General features: G+C 52.2%; 1 protein-coding gene across 3 annotated transcripts; it reads left to right on the top strand.

Moving 5' to 3' along the window:
* Positions 1–4617: 4617 nt before the first annotated feature.
* DVL3 (dishevelled segment polarity protein 3) lies at positions 4618–21350 on the top strand. Of its 3 annotated transcripts, none has more exons than XM_087439924.1 (16): positions 4618–5012; positions 10592–10661; positions 11194–11315; positions 11436–11545; positions 11743–11875; positions 12053–12146; positions 12355–12424; positions 13045–13184; positions 13368–13444; positions 13559–13626; positions 13782–13931; positions 14531–14662; positions 14850–15017; positions 18111–18326; positions 18425–18835; positions 19697–21350. In XM_087439924.1, exons 1-16 carry the CDS (start codon positions 4852–4854, stop codon positions 19726–19728), a joined length of 2154 nt encoding a protein of 717 aa, XP_087296050.1. In that variant the 5' UTR covers positions 4618–4851; the 3' UTR covers positions 19729–21350. The 3 variants fall into 3 exon arrangements, with proteins under 3 accessions (XP_087296050.1, XP_087296049.1, XP_087296051.1); XM_087439923.1 differs by having other exon boundaries at positions 11740–11875; XM_087439925.1 differs by having other exon boundaries at positions 18425–21350.
* Positions 21351–21666: the final 316 nt, after the last annotated feature.

Genomic DNA, 21666 nt, shown 5'->3' with positions numbered 1-21666 from the left:
TTTGGTTTCCTTCCAGCTCTGACTGATCAGCCGATGAAGTAGGCGACCAAAGAGTTCTATACCTCTGACATGTCAGCTTTTCCTTAACACCTGGGGGAGAGGGCGAAGAGGGCTATTATGGCCACTAGGTGGTACTGTGGTGCCTCGCTAATTGACCATTGCCATGGCTCATGGATAGTGGAGGGCCTAGATTCTTTTCTAGCCTCTATGGACCAACTTGTGATCCTGAGGTGGTGTGCCTGAGCCTTTTTCCGTAGGGAGTCCTAGTCCAAACACTTTTCTGCCAGAGGGTGATGATGCCAAGTGTAAGTCAGTCCATTAACCACCTACCAGTCCCTCATGTACTTTGTCCAGTTGATCCAGTACTGCTGTCAGGGAAGCTGAGCTACTTTTCATCTTAAAGAAAAGGAAATTTGCTCAAGGTCTCATGACTCCTGAGGGGTAAAGCTAAGGACTTGAGCCTCATAATCCAGGACTTGAGCCTCATAATCCAGAATTCTTTCTGCTTCAGCTTATTCAGTGTCCAGGTAAAGGGAAATGGCCCTCACAGGCAAATATAACCCCAAGCCAGCAATGGATATCCTAAGACAGAGGAAGATCCTGTGAAATGGGCTTTCCTCTGATATTGAGAGACTGATTACTGTATGATAGGCATTTTGCTTTTTTTTTGCTAAATATTTTTCATGTGTTATTTTAGTTAACCTTCACATCAGCCCTGTGAGGTAGGTCTTATCCCCATTTTCAGATGAGGAGCCTGAAGTTCAAAGAGGTCCCATAACTGGTAATTGATAGAGCCAGGATTTGTTATTGGACTCTAAAGCTGGAATTTGTCAGTTTGCTGTATTGTCTCCTCTAACCTCAACCATGAGACATGCCCTTCTAGCTCATCTTTTTGAGCTCTTGGTTGCCTTCCTATAACCCTTACTCTGTTGACACTTAAACTGTGGCAAATGTTACTGGTAACAGGTAGCCCTCCTGGACATCATAGATAAAATGGTTGCCTTTCTTCATTTCATTTGGGTGGAAAGGAATAAGCTGAGGAAGAGGATACTGAACTGTACTCAGGGGTTTGAAGGGGCATTACTGAGTATTTCTAAAGAAGAAAAGACAGGCTGGCCGGGGTTTGACTTAATTTACTTTTCTTATTCAATAAATCTCAGTTTCTGTTTATGGCATGGACCTAATAGGGGCAGTTAAATACAAATAATTATAGGGCACCTCTGATTTGTACCTAATGGGTGGCAGAGATCAGAAGTGGCCTATAGAACTTTTTAGGAGGAAGAGGGTCCTTCCAGTTGGGGTGATTAGGGAAGGCTTACAGGATTGTGATGCTTGAGTGGCCTAAAAAACAGAAAAGGTAGAATGGCAAAAGCAAAGCCAAGGATTTCTACTTAAATGTGCAAATTAAAGACATGGGCTTTTTACTCCCTCCAAAACCCGTTCAAATGCCAGTAAAGGACTTCAAAAAAGGCACATGATTCAATGATAAGGAAAACAGGAAGTGATGACAATGAATGAGAGACATCAACATTTTGGAAAATGAAAAATAAATGGAAGAGTGAAAGTTGACCTGGCAGAGCAGAATGAGATGGGTTTTACCTGCTGAGGTGGTTATTAACAAGAAGCAAACCAGTGTGCCCTTCTGGACCCAGAAAAGGCTCAGCAGAGGGGGTAAGGATTGGGGCTGAGAGCTAGAGGTGAGGTGGAAGGAAATCCGAAAAAGATCTGTTTAAGAAAAAGCCCCCCAGGTCCCCCTCATCTGATCCAGCCAGGTGATTACCGCAACTTCTCTCCTGCAAGAAATGGGAGATTGAGTCTTTGGAGAAACGATGGGGAGGAAATTATCAAAGAAATATTTACAAAGGTTTCCTAAACCCATAGGTCATGAGTTTCCAGACTGACAGAGCCCATGAGCACCCAGCATAATGAATGAAATAGCCCCATGAAATTTCAGAACCTCAGGGAATACGTAAACTATTAGAGCCTCTGGACTCAACAGCAGACATGGTAGAGATGCGGGTGAGGGGCTAGATTGAAAATGAGGGATTAAGTGATAGTATATGAGTGGTAAGGCTCTGAATATCAGCATACACCGACTTATATTCCCAGGCGAAAACAAACTGAACAACTGCAGAAAAAGGACCTGCAAATACTTAACATTTTTTATTTATTTGGGGAGAAGTCATCTTTCCCCCACTGGATCACCCTACAGTGAAGCGTGTTAGTTAATAAGCCGTATGCATGGACAGAGCTCCCAATCAGCTTTTTAGTATCTCACTCTTAAACGTGAATAGACTGCTTAGGGCCATCAAACATTTGAGGAAACTTCCAGCGTGAAAGGCAGAGACCAAAACACAGAAAATTGAAACCAAGGAAACAGTGACAAAGTAGGGAGCTTTTTGAAAACTTCAGGAGGGGAAAGCTATAATTAGTATTCTCAAAACTCAAAGAGGAAAGATATTGTGTCTGTGAAGAAAGAACTATAAAAAGGAACAATTGGAGAACAAAAGAGTTCTTAGAAATTAAAAATAAGTAAATGAATTATTTCCTTTTGAGAGCTTGAGGACTACAGAACCAAATAGGAAAGAGACTGTACATCCATCCTTATGTACTTGAATTTTCAATCGGGAATATTTTACCTATCCAATTGGATAGGAGAAAGGTTGGAAATAATGTTAACAAAATCTTGCAAAGAGATGAAATCATTTAAAAATAAAAGGAAATGGGGGCCGGCCACACATATTACTTTAATAAAATTTAAAGTAAAGAGAAGGGTATATTGGGCCGGCCCTGTGGCTTGGTGGTTAAGTGCGTGCACTGCGATGCTGGTGGCCCGGGTTCGGATCCCGGGTGCGCATCGAGGCACCACTTCTCTGTCCATCCTGAGGCCGAGTCCCACATACAGCAACTATGAAGGGTGTGCAGCTATGACATACAACTATCTACTGGGGCTTTGGGGGCAAAAAATAAAATAAATAAAATTAAATTAAAAAAAAAAAAAAAGAGAAGGGTATGAAATGAAAATATACAAGGTGTGTGCAGGGGCTAACAAATAGGTTGATTTGCTGAAGTAAAAAATTTAGCCAGGACATAATGAAACAGGCTTTAAAGGTAGGAAAAGGTTAGATTATGGAAGGCTTTGAATATCATGCTAAGAATATTTGGAAGGCATTGGGGAATGTGGAGAGTTCTGAGCAAAAGAGGTGTCTGAAAGAGGTACAGTCATGCGTCGCTTAATGACAGGGACACATTCTGAGAAATGCGTTGTTAGGCGATTTCATAGTGAACATCATAGCATGTGCTTACACAAACCTAGATGGTATAGCGCACTACACACCTAGGCTATATGGTACTAATCTTATGTATATTCGGTCCATTGTTGACCAAAACCTCATTATGCTGCACATGACTGTACTTACTCTTGAAATGCTAATTTGGCCACAGTGTACAAAATGGAGTGGGAGGAGCCCACACCTGTTACTGTGGCCTAAAAGGACCTTTGTGATCTGGTTCCAATCTACCTTTTCAGCCTCATCTACCACTATCCCTATAGTCACAATGGCCTGCTTCTTGTTCCTCAAATTTGGCGAGTTTATTCCTGCCTTAAGCCTTTGAATTTGGCTGTGCCCTCTGCCTGGAATGCAGACTCTGGTCTGCCTGCTCCAGACCAGACCTTCTTATAGCTGCTTCTTCATTAATTCTAGGTCTTCGCTCAAATGGAAGAGGCCTTCTCTGACCACCCGTAATCCTCTTTCCGGTTATTATCACATCACTCCATTTTATCTTTTTCATAGCATTTGTCACTCTAAAGTTATTTAAATACAAGCTTGTGCCTCCTTGCAGATGAGCGAAGGTCCTGAGGGCAGCCTGTCTTGTTTTTGCTGTATCTTATACAGTTTGCCTTGCACATAGTAGGCACTCAATATTTATTAAATGAATTAAAAGCTAAGGAGTGAGGAGGTCTATTAGGAACTGCTTATACCTAGTTCTCCGTTTGAGAGCATTTTCATTATTGTACTCATTCTGGATTCAATCCACTTATTAAACCACTACTTTGCACCCAGGTACTGAGGTTTTAAGAAGGAATTAGAACTCGATCCTGTTCTGTCCTCAAGGAGCTCAGTTTGGAGACTCAATGAGAGCAGTTGTGCTTCTCAACAGACCCTAAATGGCCATGTCGAGGTCACTTTCTTCCAGCTATACATGATCAGAACCGCGCTCCCCCTCCCATCTCTGGGGACCAAAGGGACCCCTGCATTTCACCCCTCCCCGCTCCAGAGGAGCAGCCAAGATCCCCCTCGGGTCCAGAGCAAGGTCCTTGAAGAGTCCAGGAAGGCGGCCATCCTAGTGAGATCTGCCCTTCCATCTCTGGGGGCCTAGGTGACCGTCGCGACGCTCCCCGAGCGCCTGGGACCGGAGCGCAGGAGCAGGAGCGCGCCGCCCGGCCGGTGGGCGGGGTGTCCGCGGGGCCAGGCCCGGGGCCAGGACATCTGCCGCGAGGCCAGCGCGGCTGGCGGCGGCGGGGGCGGGGCCGCGCCGGGGCGGGGCCGCGCCGGGGCCAGGGGAGGGGAGCGGGCCCGGCTGCAGCCCAGAGCCGAGAGGGCCGCGGCCACCGGAAGAGTCGCCGTCGCCAGCCGAGCCGAAGAGTGGGGAGCGGAAGCGGCGGCCGCGGCGGTGGCAGGCGGCGCTGGGACCCGGGAGCGGCCGAAGAACAAGGGAGCTGGCGCCGCGGCCGGCCGCCGACTGGGCTGAGCCGCTGGGCCGCGCCGAGCGCCGCCGCCGCCGCCCGAGAGGCCCGGCCCGGCCGCCCAAGCAGGCCGCGCGCGGGCCGCCGGGCCCGAGGCCGGAGCCATGGGCGAGACCAAGATCATCTACCACCTGGACGGGCAGGAGACGCCGTACCTGGTGAAGCTGCCCCTGCCCGCCGAGCGCGTCACCTTGGCGGACTTTAAGGGCGTTCTGCAGCGACCCAGCTATAAGTTCTTCTTCAAGTCTATGGACGACGATTTCGGGTGAGGATGGCCCCCGCCTCGCCTCTGGGGGACCCCAGCCCCTCCGGCTTCTGGGAGCCACTCGGCCAGTTTGGACTCCCCTTTGCTACAGTGGCTCCTAGCCCTGCTCTGGATTCTAAGGGGCGACCCGGCTATTTGGGCCCCCTTGGCTTTTTCAGAGGCTGGAGTTCAGCCCCTCGAGGGACTCTCGTTTCCCCTCTTTCGGGGGACCTTGGTCTCCCTAGTTTAGGGGGACGTTCAACTCCCCCAAAGCAATCAGAATTTCAGCCCAGTCAAGTCCCCTCACCTCCTCAGAGACCAGCGGCCCACATAGACAGACACACCCCCCCTCCACCCAGTTCCAGAGCCAGAATCCCCAACCCTCCTCCTGCCAAGGGAGCCACCTTTGTAGCATAGACTTGGGGTGTTGGGCACTCGGCCTTCGCCTGCTCCATCTTTTCGGCTCCACAACTCAGAGCCATATTTGGAGTATCATGCATCTAAGGGCTATGGTGCAGGACTTTGAACTGGAGAAGGGGGTGAGATGGAGGGTGCTTATGCGCCAGGCTGTAAGCTAAGGCCTGCAGACCTGATGTTTATTTAGCTGTCTCCCCTCTCTCTCTTGGGGTGTTCAGGATGTTATCAAGGGAGCAGAGCGCTGGCCCCTGGGAGGAGTCCTCACTAGCCCAGGTGCTGATTTTCCCTCCGAATTGGGGCCTTTTTCCTCCAGATGGTGGCCGAGGAGGAGACCTTGGAAAGGGCCTCAGAGCCTGGATGGGAGGGCCAGGAAGAGTCTCTTAGTGTTCTTCATCTTCTCCTCCCTGGCGGGGTCTTCTCCACCCAGCTGCAGGGCTTTGGACAGGCGGAGTTTGGAAGCAGCGACTTCCCCTTTAAGAGGGGATGGAATGTTGGAGCCGGAAGGTTCTGTAGCAGCTGGCCTAGGAGGGGGAGCCTGGCCAATCCCCTCACCACCCCCCCAACTCCCAGGAGACTGGGGGAGGGGGAGGCCCCCACACTAGTCTGCCCCACACTAACTGGGCACTGGGCCTGGAGGCCTGTGGGGAAGGCCCTCCTGGGCCCTCCAGGCCTAAAAGCTGCTGCTCCAGCCCTAGCTTGAGGCCTGCACTGCTCTTGGGAGCTGAGGCCCCAGAGCTGAGTGAGGGGGGACATTCTTCTCCCCAGTGTTCATCAGTGTGGCTTCTCTCCCAGGACCCCGGCCCTCCTGCCCTGGGAAGCAAAGCAAGCACCTTCTCTCTCTTTTGCCTGGCATGTTTTGCTGTCACCTTTCCCCCTGGAACTCAGAGTTCCATGAGCCCATGAGATCATAAGTGCTTTATATAGTGGGAAGTGCTGTGCAGCTTCTAACTCCTGTTTCTGTTGTTGTTGTTCCTGCCCTGGGGTGGGGTACTCCTGGTGTAGTAATGATTATCTCGCTTCAGTCCAGAGAAGGACACCCCTGATTGGAAGATTCTGAAGAGGGATCGATCTGCTGGGGGTGGGAGTGAGGGGGCAGATGCCTTGGCCTGGTAAGAGAATAGAGTCAGAAGAGACCAAGATACTGCCTCAGGGTATGAGATAGGGGGAAATCAGCTAGAGTCTACTGTAGTAGGGGGCCACCCTGGGGCCAGATGCCTTGAGGGACTAGGATAGGTCTGTGTCTCCAACCGCCTCTCATCCCTGAGCCCCACTCATCCCTGAGCCCACTGGGCCTACCCCACCTCCTGAGCCTAGACCTCTCTGGGCTGCCTCCCACTCTCCCCAGGCTGCTGTCAAGCCAGGCCTAACTGCAGTCCTAGGAGGGCCCCCATTACATCCACTCACTGCTGACTTAATATTGTTCTTTAAATCCACTGTCAGTCCACTCACTCTTTCTTAGCTTGACCCAATCAATAATATGAAATCACAGGTCCGATTTTTTATCTAAAATATGTGAAAAATAAATACTTAACTATTGAATTAAACGTTCATTCAGGTACATGCGAAGCCATCTTGCATACCTCAGTGGTACTTGAACCATCCTTTGCAAAATATTAGAGGAAACCAAAAAATTAGAGCCAATTTAACAGGGTTGAGAACAATGCTAAAAATGAAGTGGAGGAAGTTGATTTTGTTTTTATCCCCAGAAAGATTAATGAGCAGGAGAGCTGGTAGGGCTGTCTTGTCACAGAGGAGTAATAGCTGAGGAGCATGTATATATCTATATCTCACTTACTTAACAAACTCTTTCTATGTGCTTACAGTGTGCAGGCACTGATCTAAATGCTTTTCAAATCTTTACTCATTCAATCCTTTTAACAGCCCTGTGAAATAGGTGTAATATCTCCAGTTTATAGATGAGGCGACTAGAGCACAGAAAACTTAAGTAACTTACCCAAGGTCACACAGCTAGTAAGTAGCAGAACTTGATTCAACATCAGGAATCTGCCTCCACAGTGTAGGGCCTTAATCACACAGTTGTAAGTATTATTATTATCACCATTTAACAGATACATCCTCTCTGAGGGAGATGCTGAGCCTTGGCAAACTGTAGAGGTGATAGGGCTGCCACTTATCCTAGCCCCATGAGAGGAGGGTCAGGGCAGAGGTCAGGGACCCCTGCTGACAGATGGGAAAGTAGGTCAGAGGAGGAAGGCTGCTTTCATTCAGTCTCTCCAGGCTCACCCTCTGAGGTTCTGGTTTGTAAGGCCCAAGGACTCCCCAACTCCCATCTGGTCTCCAGAAGTATTTGTCAAGCTCAGGGTAGGCACAGCCTTCTTAAGTCATTTGAGAAATGGAAGAAGAATAAACATTTTCAGCACTGAGGAGATGGTGGGGGGAAGAACAAGGTACCCACTGCTGGCGTGTCCTTGAGCTGTGGGAGGGAGCAACATGGGACTTTGGGCCACTCACTGTGTTGCTCCCTGCCCCGTGTCATACCTGTCTCAGGCCTCCTACCTGGAGCACTCTTCTTCTCTTCTCTTGTCTGGTCCAAATTCTCCTGTCCTCTGGGTTGAGCTTTTAAAGTTACCACACTTTATTCTGTTTATCCTAACACCTACCTGGCTCCTAGCCAGGACCTGACACCTAAGTAATCAGCAGATGTCTGTCGAGGGAACACGTCTGCTGCTCTTACGGCTCTGACCACTTCCTGCTTGTGTTATACTTAGTGAACTGTCCATTGGACCGTAACCCCCGAGGATAAGGCAGGCTCCAGGTCTGATGCTTCTTGAGGTCCATAGCATCGCAAGCACAGGACTTAAAAGCCACTGGGCTCTCAGCAAAGGCCTTTTAATTGAATGAATGATGAACGACGAGCAGATTTGTTTGGTCGCTGCCCTTAGAAACTTACACCTCATTAGACAGAGTATGGATCCCGCTAAAATTTGACAAAGTTAGTAACTATTTTTATTGTATGACTGGACCATGCTAGCCATTTACAAATCCCATTTACCAGGATGAGAGACAAAGGCTTGGAATAGTTAAGAAACTTCTCTAAGGGCCGGCCCTGTGGCTTGGTGGTTAAGTGCGCGCGCTGCGATGCTGGTGGCCCGGGTTCGGATCCCGGGTGCGCATCGAGGCACCACTTCTCCGTTCATCCTGAGGCCGAGTCCCACATACAGCAACTAGAAGGATGTGCAGCTACGACACACAACTATCCACTGGGGCTTTGGGGGGAAAAATAAAATAAATAAAATCTTTAAAAAAAAAAAAAAAAGAAACTTCTCTAAGACAGGAGGGCTAATAAGTGGCAGTATTGGATTGAACCCAGATTTGTCCGACTCCACTTGGGGTGTGAGTGTGTGAGAGCTATGGAACCCTGAGCCACTCAGCTCCACAGTGGGAGGGAAAGGCCTGTCTGAGGTCCCCCAAGGCTGCTGAGGATCAGCTGATCCTTGTGAGTCAGCAGAGCCTTGGCGACCCGTCAGTGACCCCCAGAAAGAAAGGAAACATCTGTAGTGTGGAGCTGTGTGTTGGGGCCGCTGGGGGATGGGGAGTGGGGCCTCGGCAGCAGTTTCCCACCACAGAGAGACCCTCTCCAAAGCAGGTCATAGCTCCTGCCGTGTGGTCCACAAAACCCTGTTCCCAGAGGGGGCTGCAAGCTAGGTGTGCCCTGTGAACAGACTGGCTGGTGGGTCCGAGCTACGTCTCTGTCCCTCCTTTCCAGCCTGTTCTGTCTCCAGGCTTTCTGCCATGGTGGCCTGAGCAGGATGATTTGAGCTGCTTTCTTGGGGTCGCTGTGGGGTTGGAAATGGTGGAGGAGCCAGAGCTTGATGGGAGGGAGGAGGGCAGGCTCGGCCTTCGAACTTGGCTGTGAGTCCAAGAATGTGAACATCACAAGGAGCCAAGCACGTTCCGGGCTCTGGGCAGAAGCTGCTCCAAGAACAAGGGAGGACTGGGCTTCCCAGCCGCCTTCCCTGCTATCTTCCTGCTCTGCTCATGTGTCTTCCTCTGCCCCTAATCCTGTCTTTCCAGCTCTGTACTCCTGGGGTGTTTGATGGAGTCTGGGTTCCCCAAACTTTTCCATTCCCTTCCCTGGCCCCAAACTGTAGTCATTGTCTGACTTCTTGCCTCACTGCATACCTCAGGCCAAACTACATGCCTGTGACCACATCCTACCCCCCATGCCCACATCACTGTCTCCCCACCCCCACCCTCCACACAGACCGCATCCCCTCTGTCATCTGTGAAAGGCTGTGGAAAGAGGATGGGTTTTGGAATCAGACGAGCCTAGGGTTGAATTCCAGCTGACATCTTCTAGCTCTGTGACCTTGGACAAGTTACTGTTTCCTTATTCATAAAATGAGGGTCATATTATCTACACAATTAGGCTGATGTGAAGATTATATATTATAACTATAGGGAGATAAGATGGCATGATAGGTAAGAATAAAGGCTTTGAAGACAGGCTGACCAGGATTCAAATTCCGGCTCTTCACTTATTAGTGGTGTGACTATAGGTGAATTTCTGAACCTAATGAGCCTTAATTTCTCCATCTGTACCTGTCTTATAGCATTGCTATGAGTATTAAATGAAATTATACAAGTAAAGTGCTTAGCTTCCTGCTTGGTCCATAGTTCACGCTCAATAAAGGAGAGCAATTGTTACTATGATCCTACTTGCAGTGTAGGATGTTCAGTCAATACCTTCTTCCCTTCTCTTTCCTAATTTCCTTAAATTCTTCATCCACACCTCCCAGAGGAATCTCAGGATTCTCAATTGAGAAGGGAAAGACAGTAATAAGGGTGTGCTTCTTCCTAGTTTGGGGTCAGAGGGAAAGAAAAAGTCTAGCCTAGGAGAGCCATGCTGGGGCTGGGTAATGCACTCTCGAGATTCTAGAGAGTGGCTGCACTCGTGGGGGACACTGTTCTCTCAGGTGTAATTTGCAATCACCTGATGACTGAGAGGATGCCCAGGAAAGCAGCTGATGTAGGCAGGGCTGGTCTCTAGCCTGGTGGTGCTAAAGAGCTATCCCTGGCTCACCCCTACCTGCTCGCATTTGAACAGGCTTGTGCTGGTGGTTTGCCAGTTTAGGGTGGAAGAGCCCCTGAGAATTGGGATTCTGAGGACACCTCCATTTCCACCCCAGAAGGCTTACTCTGACACCCCCCTTTCCCTGCAGAGTGGTGAAGGAAGAGATCTCGGATGACAATGCCAAGCTGCCCTGCTTCAATGGCCGGGTGGTGTCCTGGGTAAGGAGCCCTCCTCGGCCCTCCCTCCACCTGCATTCCTGCAGTAGGCTGGACGGAGGAAAGGCATCACTGAGATTGTAGCTGGTGGTTTTATGCTTCAATGTCTGAATCTTCCTTGAGTTTTCTGACTCTACTGCTTCTTACCCCAGATTCTGTAGCCTTGGTAAAAAGTGGTGGAGTGGTGGGAAGGGGGAAAAGGCAGACACAAAGCCACACGCTGAAGATAAAATTGTCTCCTATGCCCTTTGAGGCACTCTGCCTCAGGTTCCCTTCTGTCACCTGCCGACCTCTGCCTTGGACCACTGACCCTTGTTCTCGGCCCCCATCCCACTTCATCAGCCCATGCCTCCCAGCCTCCCCATCAACCCAGCAGTGGGTCCATACCTCATCTCAGCTGCCCTTGCACAGTCCCATCTCCCTCGGTGTCCCCTACTTTGTTCTCCCCAAGCCTTCATGCTCTACCAGAAGCCAGCTCTCCTCCTTCTCCCTAGTGCTCCTGATCCATACTACCCACCCATTTTCTCCCCATCAGCTGGTGTCAGCTGAGGGCTCGCACCCAGAGCCAGCTCCCTTCTGTGCTGACAACCCATCAGAGCTGCCACCGCCCATGGAGCGCACAGGAGGCATTGGGGACTCCCGGCCCCCATCCTTCCAGTGAGTGTGACCTGAAGGTGGGGAGGGCCCATGGGGGAGGGCCGTGTCAGTTCAGCCCAGGGCTGGGGGAGGGAGCCCCCAGCCTGCCCCCTCCCCCACCAAGTCCTCTTTTCCCTGCAGCCCTCATGCTGGTGGGGGCAGCCAGGAGAACCTGGACAATGACACAGAGACGGACTCCTTGGTGTCTGCCCAGAGGGAGCGGCCACGCCGGAGGGATGGCCCAGAGCACAGTGCGTCTTCCCTGAATAGATGCCTTCCCCATCCCCACGCCCTCCCCACAGTTTCCACTCAGCTGCCCGCCTCTTTGCCCTACTTCTTGAGCTCTGGATATGCCTGGCCTCAATGCAGCCCCTGGCCCATCTCTCCCTCCTCCCTTCCCTACTGCATCGGGCACCGTGAGTGCAGCTGCCTCTACCCCCTGCAGCAGCCCGGCTCAATGGAACTGCCAAGGGGGAGCGGCGGCGAGAGCCAGGGGGCTATGATAGCTCGTCCACCCTTATGAGCAGTGAGTTGGAGACCACCAGCTTCTTTGACTCGGATGAAGATGACTCCACCAGCAGGTGGGGCTTTAGTTTCATGGGCACTATGGGGCAGGTGACCCCTGGGGAGCCCTGAGCCATGAGGATGCTGGGTCCCTAGGCAGGATATGGGCTTTGTGTTGGGGACCTGGGCCCTGCAGTGCCTCTTATGGGGCAGGGCTGGGCCAGCCTGGTGGGGAACGACTGTGGGCCCCACAGGTTCAGCAGCTCCACAGAGCAGAGCAGCGCCTCACGCCTGATGAGAAGACACAAGCGGCGGCGGCGGAAGCAGAAAGTTTCACGGATTGAGCGGGTATGGGGCCTGGGATGAGTGGGGGCAGACTGAGCCCTGCCCCAGCAGGGCCAGGGTTTGTGCTTCCTTAGATCCCCCTACTTGGGTCAGTGTTTATAGAACCTGGGGAGGAGGATTGGAGCTGAGGGCTCACCCTGAGGAGGACCTAGGTGGAAGCAGTGAGTTCCTGCCACCCGTACCTGCTGCTTAGGGCCTCTATCTGTTCCAGTCCTCGTCCTTCAGCAGCATCACGGACTCCACCATGTCACTCAACATCATCACGGTCACTCTCAACATGGGTGAGTCTGGTGAAACAACACTCTTGAGCTCCTACTATATGCCAGACACTGGGCAGACTTGAGAAGTTCGGAGAGGCACAAGATATGTTCCCTGCCCTCAAGGAGCTCACTTTCATAAATGTGAACTGGTACATAAACAGATCATCTCAGTGCTATGACAGAGAAGCACAGAGAGCTGTGGAATCAAGAATGGCATCAGGGAAGGCTTCCTGGAGGAAGTGATTTCTGATTCCTCCCCCATTCCCATTTTTCAGCCATTGCAGTCTTACTCTCTGGTTTCTGCCATAGCTATTCTCTTTAGGAGATAGCTGGATGTAGTGAAAAGAGCCCCAACTTTGGAATTTAAATCTGAGTTTGAATCCTGGCTTTGCCACTTAACGGCTTAGAAAAGTTACTTACATTCTCTAAACCTCAACTGCCTGCTCTGTAAAATGGGACTAAGAGTCCCTGCCTCACAGCCAACAAGGATGCAATGAAAGCATGTTTGAGTATCTGAACATAGTGCCTGCTTCAGGGTCAATAGATGTTAGTTCTCATCCCTTTCCACCTTTTTCTAATAAGGGGCTCAGAATTGGGGTAGGAACCTTGCTCCCCTCTCAAGATATTCTTACTCCCTGTAGAAAAGTATAACTTCTTGGGCATCTCCATTGTGGGCCAAAGCAACGAGCGTGGGGACGGAGGCATCTACATTGGCTCTATCATGAAGGGTGGGGCCGTGGCTGCTGATGGACGCATCGAGCCAGGAGATATGCTGTTACAGGTACCATTGCCCACTCTGGGTGGTGGTGTGGATAGGGAGTGGGGAGATGTCCCTATCCTCTGTACTCTGCTCATTCAGAGGCCCCTTCTTCATGCGGGGAAGACCCCCGGACCCACCAAGCTCAGCTTCCCTACCCCCATCTCCAACACAACTGCTTATCCCACTCCTGGTCCTCTTTCCCAGGTAAACGAGATCAACTTTGAGAACATGAGTAATGACGACGCGGTCCGGGTACTGCGGGAGATTGTGCACAAACCGGGGTATGGAGGGGATGGAGTATCGGAGAGGAGGGGCAAGGATTTCTGGCTGTCAGGCGGAGGGCTTGGTCTGGTGCCCACATATCCTGCCCTCACTAGGGACACCCTTGTTTTCAGGCCCATCACCCTGACTGTAGCCAAGTGCTGGGACCCAAGTCCACGTGGTTGCTTCACACTGCCCAGGAGTAAGTGGACGGGTGACTCAGCCTTAAAGCTGGTGCTTGGCATATGTGAGCCCTGTCTCTCCTTCCTTCTGTGTTGCCCTGAATCCCCACACCTACCCTGTTGGGCCCAGAAGTGGGCAGGGTGGGCAGCCCCTGACTCCTCATCCTCCCTGCAGGCGAGCCCATCCGGCCCATTGACCCTGCGGCCTGGGTCTCCCACACTGCAGCCATGACTGGCACCTTCCCTGCCTACGGCATGAGCCCCTCCCTGAGCACCATCACCTCCACCAGCTCCTCCATCACCAGCTCCATCCCTGACACAGAGCGTGAGTGTCCAAACCTGTCCCCTGGGCCCAGCAGACAGGGCCAGGTGGGAGAGACTGATGAAGGCCCACCTGGAGACTCTTGCTTGAGCGTCAGAGGGGGCTGGAGAGGGGACTCAGCTCATTCCAGCTACCTCACACTGCAGCTTCCCTCAGTGGACACCAACCCTCACTAAACAGTGTTTGCTTCTGAACCTGTATTGAGTTCCCAGCAGGCCTCAGTTTCCTCTTGTAAAATGGGACTAATGATATGTACTTTACCAGGTTCCTGGGGTTTAATGAGAGGATATACGTGAAGCATCAGTCACAGTGTGTGGCATAAAGTAAGCACTCAATAAATGACTGCCATTTTTATTATCATAACACGTTATACACGGTGCCATAAGCACTTTCATTTACATTATTTAATTCTCTCTTCAAACATCCTTGTAAAATAGATATTAAAGTCCCTGTTTTTATGGAAGGGGAAACTGAGTGTCCAAGAAGTCAGTAATTTGCCCAACATTGATCCATAGTTGTTAGATGGTAGAGCTGGAATGCAAACTCCTGTCTACCTAACTCCATGGCCCCTTTCTGCTCACCATTCTGCCTCTCACCCCCAGGCCTAGATGACTTCCACCTGTCCATCCACAGTGACATGGCTGCCATCGTAAAAGCCATGGCCTCCCCTGAATCTGGGCTGGAGGTCCGTGACCGCATGTGGCTCAAGATTACCATCCCCAATGCTTTCATCGGTGAGAGGGCCCCATGGTGGGATGAAGGACAGGGGTGGGGAGTGATGAGGTAGGGTAGGCCAGGGGCCCAAGAACTCCCATGGGCCACTCCTTTGAGCTGAAACCAGCCCCAGCCTTGTGACTTCTGTGAGGCCAGATGAGCCCAAGGCAGGTAGGCCTCCCAGTCAAGTGGCGGCCTTGCCCCCAGGCTCGGATGTAGTGGACTGGCTGTACCACAACGTGGAAGGCTTCACTGACCGGAGGGAGGCCCGCAAGTATGCCAGCAACCTGCTGAAAGCCGGCTTCATCCGCCACACTGTCAACAAGATCACCTTCTCCGAGCAGTGCTACTACATCTTCGGCGACCTCTGTGGCAGTACGTGCCTCCCCTACCTCCCGCCCTATCTCCTGGCTGGGAGTGGGGAGGCGCCCAGGGATGTGGTAGACTCCAGGGAACCCAGATGAGGGGACAGCAGAGCTGGGGGCCAGCTCAAGTCCTGAGAGTTCTGTAGTGGAAGCAGAGCCCAGTCCAGCCTCTTCACCTGCCCCACATTCCCTTCTTGGGGCTGGCATTTTCTAAATGCCCGCTTTGTGCCTGGCACCATGCTAGTTATTTCTGAAGCAATGTCTCACTCTCTCACTCAGTCCTTACAACCTCCTCCCCACCCTCAGGGAGACCAATTAACATCCTTGTTTTCAGATGAGGAAACTGAGACTTGTAGAAGTTAAACAGTTCACCCCTGGTCTCACAGCTAAAAGCAGAGGAGCTAGGCCTTGGGTCCAGGTCTTTCTGGCTCCAGAGCCCTTGTTCTTCACACCATCTGGGGCTGCCCTAGGTGTGTGGTGCTGCAGAAACATTGTCTCAGCAAGGCCAAACAGAGTTCCTACTCTTGGCCCCTGCTCAGCCTTCCAGCACCAAGCAGGTTCCACTAGGGCAGGACCAGGGGCTGGCCTGAGGCCCCAAGTCCACAGCCTCCTCAGACCCCTGAGAGTGGGCTGTGCCACAGGATAAAGTTGGAGAAGCTGTCGGGGCCAGGTGGTAGAGGACTCTGCAAGCTGAACTGAGGAGTTTGGACTTGATCCTGAGACAGTGCAAAGCCAATGAGGGTTATTAAGCAGGAGAGGTCTGCAGAGAACCCTCCTTCTCCTTCTGAGCCTCTGGACAACCCTTGGGAATGGGAGTCCTCAAGACAGGACAGCATTGCTCAGGGCTGGGAGCTGAAGCCCACGCCCAGCAGCCACCTCTGCCTGAGGGAGCCTTCTCTGGGCCCAGTGGTGCTGGCTGGAGTCCAAAAGCTAACTCTTAACATGCTTCAGATTAGGTTCTAGGGACTAGAAAGGCTGTTTCTGCAGAGCACAAGTCCCTGGTGGAGAGTGGGTCCCTGGCCCTCAGCAGCTCCAGTGTGGCCCCACGGAGTAGTGATAGATGCATAGGGTTTTGGAGTTAGACAGTCGGAGTTCAAATCCTAGCTCCACCCTTACCGTGTGAACATGAGTAAGTGACACAGCTTCTCACTGCCTCAGTTTCTTCGTCTGCAAGATGGAGTTAATAATAGAACTTATCTCATAGAGCTATTTTGTGAACGATATAAGACAATGTATATAATGTTTTTAGCATCATGTTTTGCCCATAGTAAGTGCTCTATAAAAGTTGTCTATTATACATATATTTAATTGGTTCTAAGATGAACATGTTTTTCACAGTTCAATATCTCTGAAACTGGGGTGCATCTTAGAATCAATGGCTTCTCAGACTCAATCAAATGTAGTTATTATCATTATTAGAAGTCAGCCCTGGCCCCAAACCTCCAGGGACACATAAAGCTTCTCAGGGCAGCTGTGGCTTTTGCTCAAGAGACATTGTTCCTTCCCTAAGGCCTCTAGGGTCTTGTACCCATGGACCAAGGCCACCAGAGGCCCAGCTCAGGGAGATGCTGACAGAACAGGCCTTTTCCTTCTCACTGGCTGAGGTCTCCTCAGCTGGGAGTACGGCAGGCTCAAAGGGAAAAGCTGGGGACCTGGCTAGCCCCAGGAGCACACAGTCACTCATCTCGGGATCACAGCCTGGAGGCTGAAGTAGTCACCAGCTCTTTGGGCATAAGCCAAGGCAAGCCCCTGCTTCCTATCCCCTCTCCCCCCGTGCTAGCTGCTGGCCTTGACAGGTTGATGGCTTGGCTGGCAAACTCCACAGGCTGCCTTAGCCCCCTCAGAGCCCCCTCTCCTGACCTCTTTTCCCCTGGAAGGTTGGGCTGGGTCACTTAAGGGCTTGGAAGAAAGGGCTCAGTCTGTATCCAGCAGCTGTCCCCCAGGGCAATTACAGGTCTCCCAGAGCTCTGGGACCTGGCACAGATGGGGTGTGAGCAAGGGGTGTCCCAGGCAGGTAGTCAGTTCTAGTGGTCCTTTATACTCCGTTCCAGGTAGTTCCAGCATTGGTGGGGCCAGCCTTGCCCTTGCACAGTTTACTGAGGGAGCCAGAGTCATGAAAGAAGTAATGTTAACACAGTGAGACAAGTGCTGTGAAGAACCAGGCCTGGCTGGGAATGGGTGCAGAGCACAGAGGAGGCACCTAAGTTGCTCTCTTTCTTGGCCCTTCCCACCCTCCCCAGCAGCACCAGAAAATGGATCCAGGCCAAGGGCCTTCTATATGGGGAGGCTCTGAAAGGCCTGATGTTCATTCTGGTTTTTAATGGGTATTTTTTCAGTCCTAGGTGAAGGGGGAGGGCAAAATTTCACCTAAATTTCCCCAAACTGCTCCCTACTCCTTACTAATGACCTCACCTGGAAAGGTAAGGAGAAAGTAAGTGACGCTCGGCTTCTGCTCTGGCGACAGTTTGGCTTGATCCCGGGCTGGTCATTTAACCTCTCTGGACTGCACTTTCCTCATCTGGAAAACATGTGACTAATACCTTCTTCATAGGCTTGTGGTAACATTTGCATGAGACGAAGTGCTTTGTATTGTGCCTAATGAATTGCAGGTATGCCATACCTGGTGGCTGGCTGGCATTTCAGCCTTGCACATTCCCCTACTTCTTACCCTCTAAGTGAACAGTGGAGAAAACTGCCAAATAAAAGAGTTTTGCCCCTTCTTCCAGTTCACTGAAGAAGGAGGAGAAACTGCCAAAGGCTTGGTAGGGGGTCTTCACAGGAGTGGCAGTTGGATGCCAGGATCTGGCACTGAGGATCTGCAGTGTAACTCAGGGCCTTCCTGAGGAGAGTTTTCCCTGGGGCCGTCTCTGCAGGGTTTCCCTCCCCACCATCTCTGGTGGGCGGCAGAGGGGGCTGAAGGAGTGCGAGATCTCTGGCCTGTGCCTCCTCCCATTCTGGCGAGAAACTACCGCAGCTGTTGGTGTCATCCCAAAGGCCCCCACCCAACCTAGGCTGGCGACCTCTCTCTCCTGAACTAGGGGTGCAGGGGCACGAGATAGACCCAGCTCATCCGGCCCTCCCCTAATCCCCCTCCTCCCCACAGACATGGCCAACCTGTCCCTCCATGATCACGACGGCTCCAGCGGCGCCTCTGACCAGGACACGCTGGCCCCTTTGCCTCACCCGGGGGCCGCCCCTTGGCCCATGGCTTTCCCTTACCAGTACCCGCCACCCCCGCACCCCTACAACCCGCACCCAGGCTTCCCGGAGCTGGGGTACAGCTATGGCGGGGGCAGCGCCAGCAGCCAGCACAGTGAAGGTAAGGGGAGGGGCCCGTGCGGGGTGCTCCAGGCGAGCCCCGGGCTTCCTCCGCAAGCTCTCAGCGTCCCCCACCCCGTCCCTGCCTGTTCCCTACAGGCAGCCGGAGCAGCGGCTCCAACCGCAGTGGCAGCGACCGGCGGAAGGAGAAGGACCCGAAGACCGGGGACTCGAAGTCGGGCGGCAGCGGCAGCGAGTCGGACCACACGACGCGCAGCAGCCTGCGGGGACCGCGGGAGCGGGCGCCCAGCGAGCGCTCGGGCCCCGCCGCCAGCGAGCACAGCCACCGCAGCCACCACTCGCTGGCCAGCAGCCTGCGCAGCCACCACACGCACCCGAGCTACGGCCCCCCTGGCGTGCCCCCTCTCTACGGGCCCCCCATGCTGATGATGCCCCCACCGCCTGCAGCCATGGGGCCCCCCGGAGCCCCTCCGGGCCGCGACCTGGCCTCCGTGCCCCCCGAACTGACCGCCAGCAGACAGTCCTTCCGCATGGCCATGGGAAACCCCAGTGAGTTCTTTGTGGATGTGATGTGAGCAGGGCCCCTCCCCCACTCCCAGCCCACCCCCGCCCTGGCCCGCTGCGTCCCTCTCTCCGTCCGTCCGACTTTTTTACTTTGTCTGGTACCTGGAAGGGAAATAAACGGAACTAAATCCAGGCGCGCTAACTGCTCGCTGGGCGCAGCGAGGGCGGGGTGCACCCACCGATCGCCACCGCAGCCCCTAACCTGCCCCCTGCCCCAGCTTGTCCCTCTGCCCACTAACCGCTGCGCGGGACTTCCCAGCGTCTTTCGTGTCCCTGGGAGCCGACTTGCTGGTGCTGCTCCTTACTTCCCTTTCCCCCGCACACACTTCAGGAGTCGACCCAGCGGTGCCCTTGAGGCCCTGCTCACCCCCTTGTCCCCTCCTTCTCCCCCTCAGTTCCCTTCCACCACTCATTCAGCGACATCCTCCCTCTATTAATCCCATCCCCTCGAGCATGTGTGCCAATCTCCTGACTTTTCCACACAATATTGACACCAAAAAAATACTTGCTTCATCTGCCTCTCCTCCTAAGTGTCCCCACCTGCTGCCTCAGTCCTGCAGCCCAGGGCTGGAGTCACCTCCAGTGACCATCCATGCTATCCCTGCCTGCGCTCAGCCCTTACCAAAAGCCCAGGAGGCCCCTCAAGTTGCCTGAGCTGCTAGTGGCTTCCAGAGAGCATCTCTACTCTCCCCTCCCCCCCACCCTGCCGCGCCCCTATGCCTGCCCTGTGTGCTGGTTCCTTCAGACCCCTAACCCTACTAACCAGCAGGCTCATCTCACCTCTGGGCCTGAAACATTTCTTTTCTTTCTTTTTTCCTCTCCTTATTTTTCCCGGGCCTGGAGCAGCCAAGAATTTCGGGCTGTTTGACTTTCTGTGACCCCCCGCGAGGGGAGGCCCTGCCTCCGAGGAGACCAGGACCCCTGCTTCAGGAGCTCCTCAGGGGATATCGGAGGATATTCAGCCCCCACACCCACACTTCAACATGCTGAGTCACTAGGCTTCTGTGAAGGTCCCCACGCTCTCTTGCCCATGTATGGGAGACTCTGTTCCTCTTTCCAGAATATGATCTCTCTCTCTTTCTGTCTTTCACACACGTGCAAGCGTGCATGTACACACACACACGTGCCTATGCAAGTTTGCTTAAGCCTCAGGGCTGGTCCCTGCCCAGAGGGCTGGACTCTCTCTCCCTGTCCTCTCCCAGGTCGTGGGGCTGGTCCCCTGACATCCCTCTCCCTTCCTTGTAGCCCTCAAGCCTCCCACATGTCTCCATCATCCTCCTACCTGGATAAAGCCCCTAAGCCAGGTCTCAGGCCAGGCTCAGCAGGGGACTCTCCGGCAACTGACGGGCTATTTTCACCCCACACCCTTCCCTATTTTCACAATCACCATGATACCCCAGAGCAATGGTGGGCAAGGGGACTTCTGGAACTTCCAGACGGAATGCCAAATTTTATTTTTTACCTTATTCTCCAATTTAAACAAAACATGACTTTCTCTTTAAGCCTCTTCTATAAATTCACCTGGCTCACCTAGGCTCTCATATTTTCAGGACTGGCTGTCAAGAGTGAGATGAAGTCCTAAACTCCAGGCTTTGGGGCAAACCAGGGTAGGGCATTTTGGCATTCATTCATTTATCAAATACTTCCTGGGGTTTCTGTTGAGTGAGGGCTGTGTTGGAAGTCTAACTCAGTCTTGCCTGCCTTCTGGAAGCTCTGGGTTTGCTGCCGGCCTGGATCATGGCCTCCTCTAGACACTACTAGGGCTGCCTCCTGTACTTCTCTTCCTTCTCTGACTCTACGTTGTCCAACTCTCTTGAGAATTCCTCCACTGTTGCTCATGCCTTCAGTGTCGGTGCTCCCAGTGTTCTATCTTCAGTCCACTTCTCTTTCCTCTCTATTTACTCCCCAAATGGTATCATCCATCCTCAACTGCCACTGATATGCTGGTGATTCCCAAATATATTATCTCCAGCCTCAACTTCCCTCCAACCTTTAGATCTGTATTTTTATCACCCACTGGACAATCCAGGGACATGTCTACATGGATTCAACTCATTTCCCCACCAAGTGTGTTCCTCCTGAATTCCAATCCTGGTTACCTTCACCACACTACATAGGCTCACCAGCTAGAAACATTTATGGGCTTAAACTCCTTCCCACATCTTACCAGTCAGCGTATCATATCCATTCCACTCTAACAATCTTTCTTGAATTTGGCCCTTCTTTTTTCCTCTGCCTCTACTCTAGTTCACAGGAGCATGGGATTTGGAGTCAGGTGGTTCTGGGTTTGAATCCCAGCTCTACTACGTTTTGGTTGTGTGATAGGAGAGTTATTTATCTCTCTGAGCCTCAATTCCCTCATATGTAAAATGACGATAATAATACCTACCTCACAGGGTTGTTGTGAGGATTTAAATTAGATATTGTACGAAAAGTGCCTAGCACAGTGCCTGGCACACAGTAGAATAGGTGCTCAATAAATGGTAGCTATTATTATTATTATCATTATTATCATCATTATTTACTCTAAATTAGTAAGGGCTTAGGGTATGTATTGAAGATAAAGGGAGGAGTGGAAGGTATTTGGAAAGGTAGGAGTGAAGCCCTGAATGCTGGTTCAAGGATTAGAAGTGCCTGTATTTGGTCACTTAATGGCTTCCCACTGTGAACATGGTTTGAAGGAGACCAGATCTTCATCCTGCCACATCCTGGTTCCTGGTGGGAGGATGCTAGGTACAATATGGCTTGAAACCCGTTTTGCTGTTTCTTGCCCTTCCTCTCATGTCAGCTCAGCCCTGCCTAAGGAAGGCAGCAGG

This window comes from Ceratotherium simum, chromosome 15 (assembly GCF_057802395.1).
Source record: "Ceratotherium simum simum isolate JZ-2026a chromosome 15, ASM5780239v1, whole genome shotgun sequence".
NCBI classification, from domain to species: Eukaryota; Metazoa; Chordata; class Mammalia; order Perissodactyla; family Rhinocerotidae; genus Ceratotherium; species Ceratotherium simum.
The sequence above is the reverse complement of the archived record's forward strand: the minus strand, read 5'-3'. Positions and strand labels throughout refer to the sequence as shown.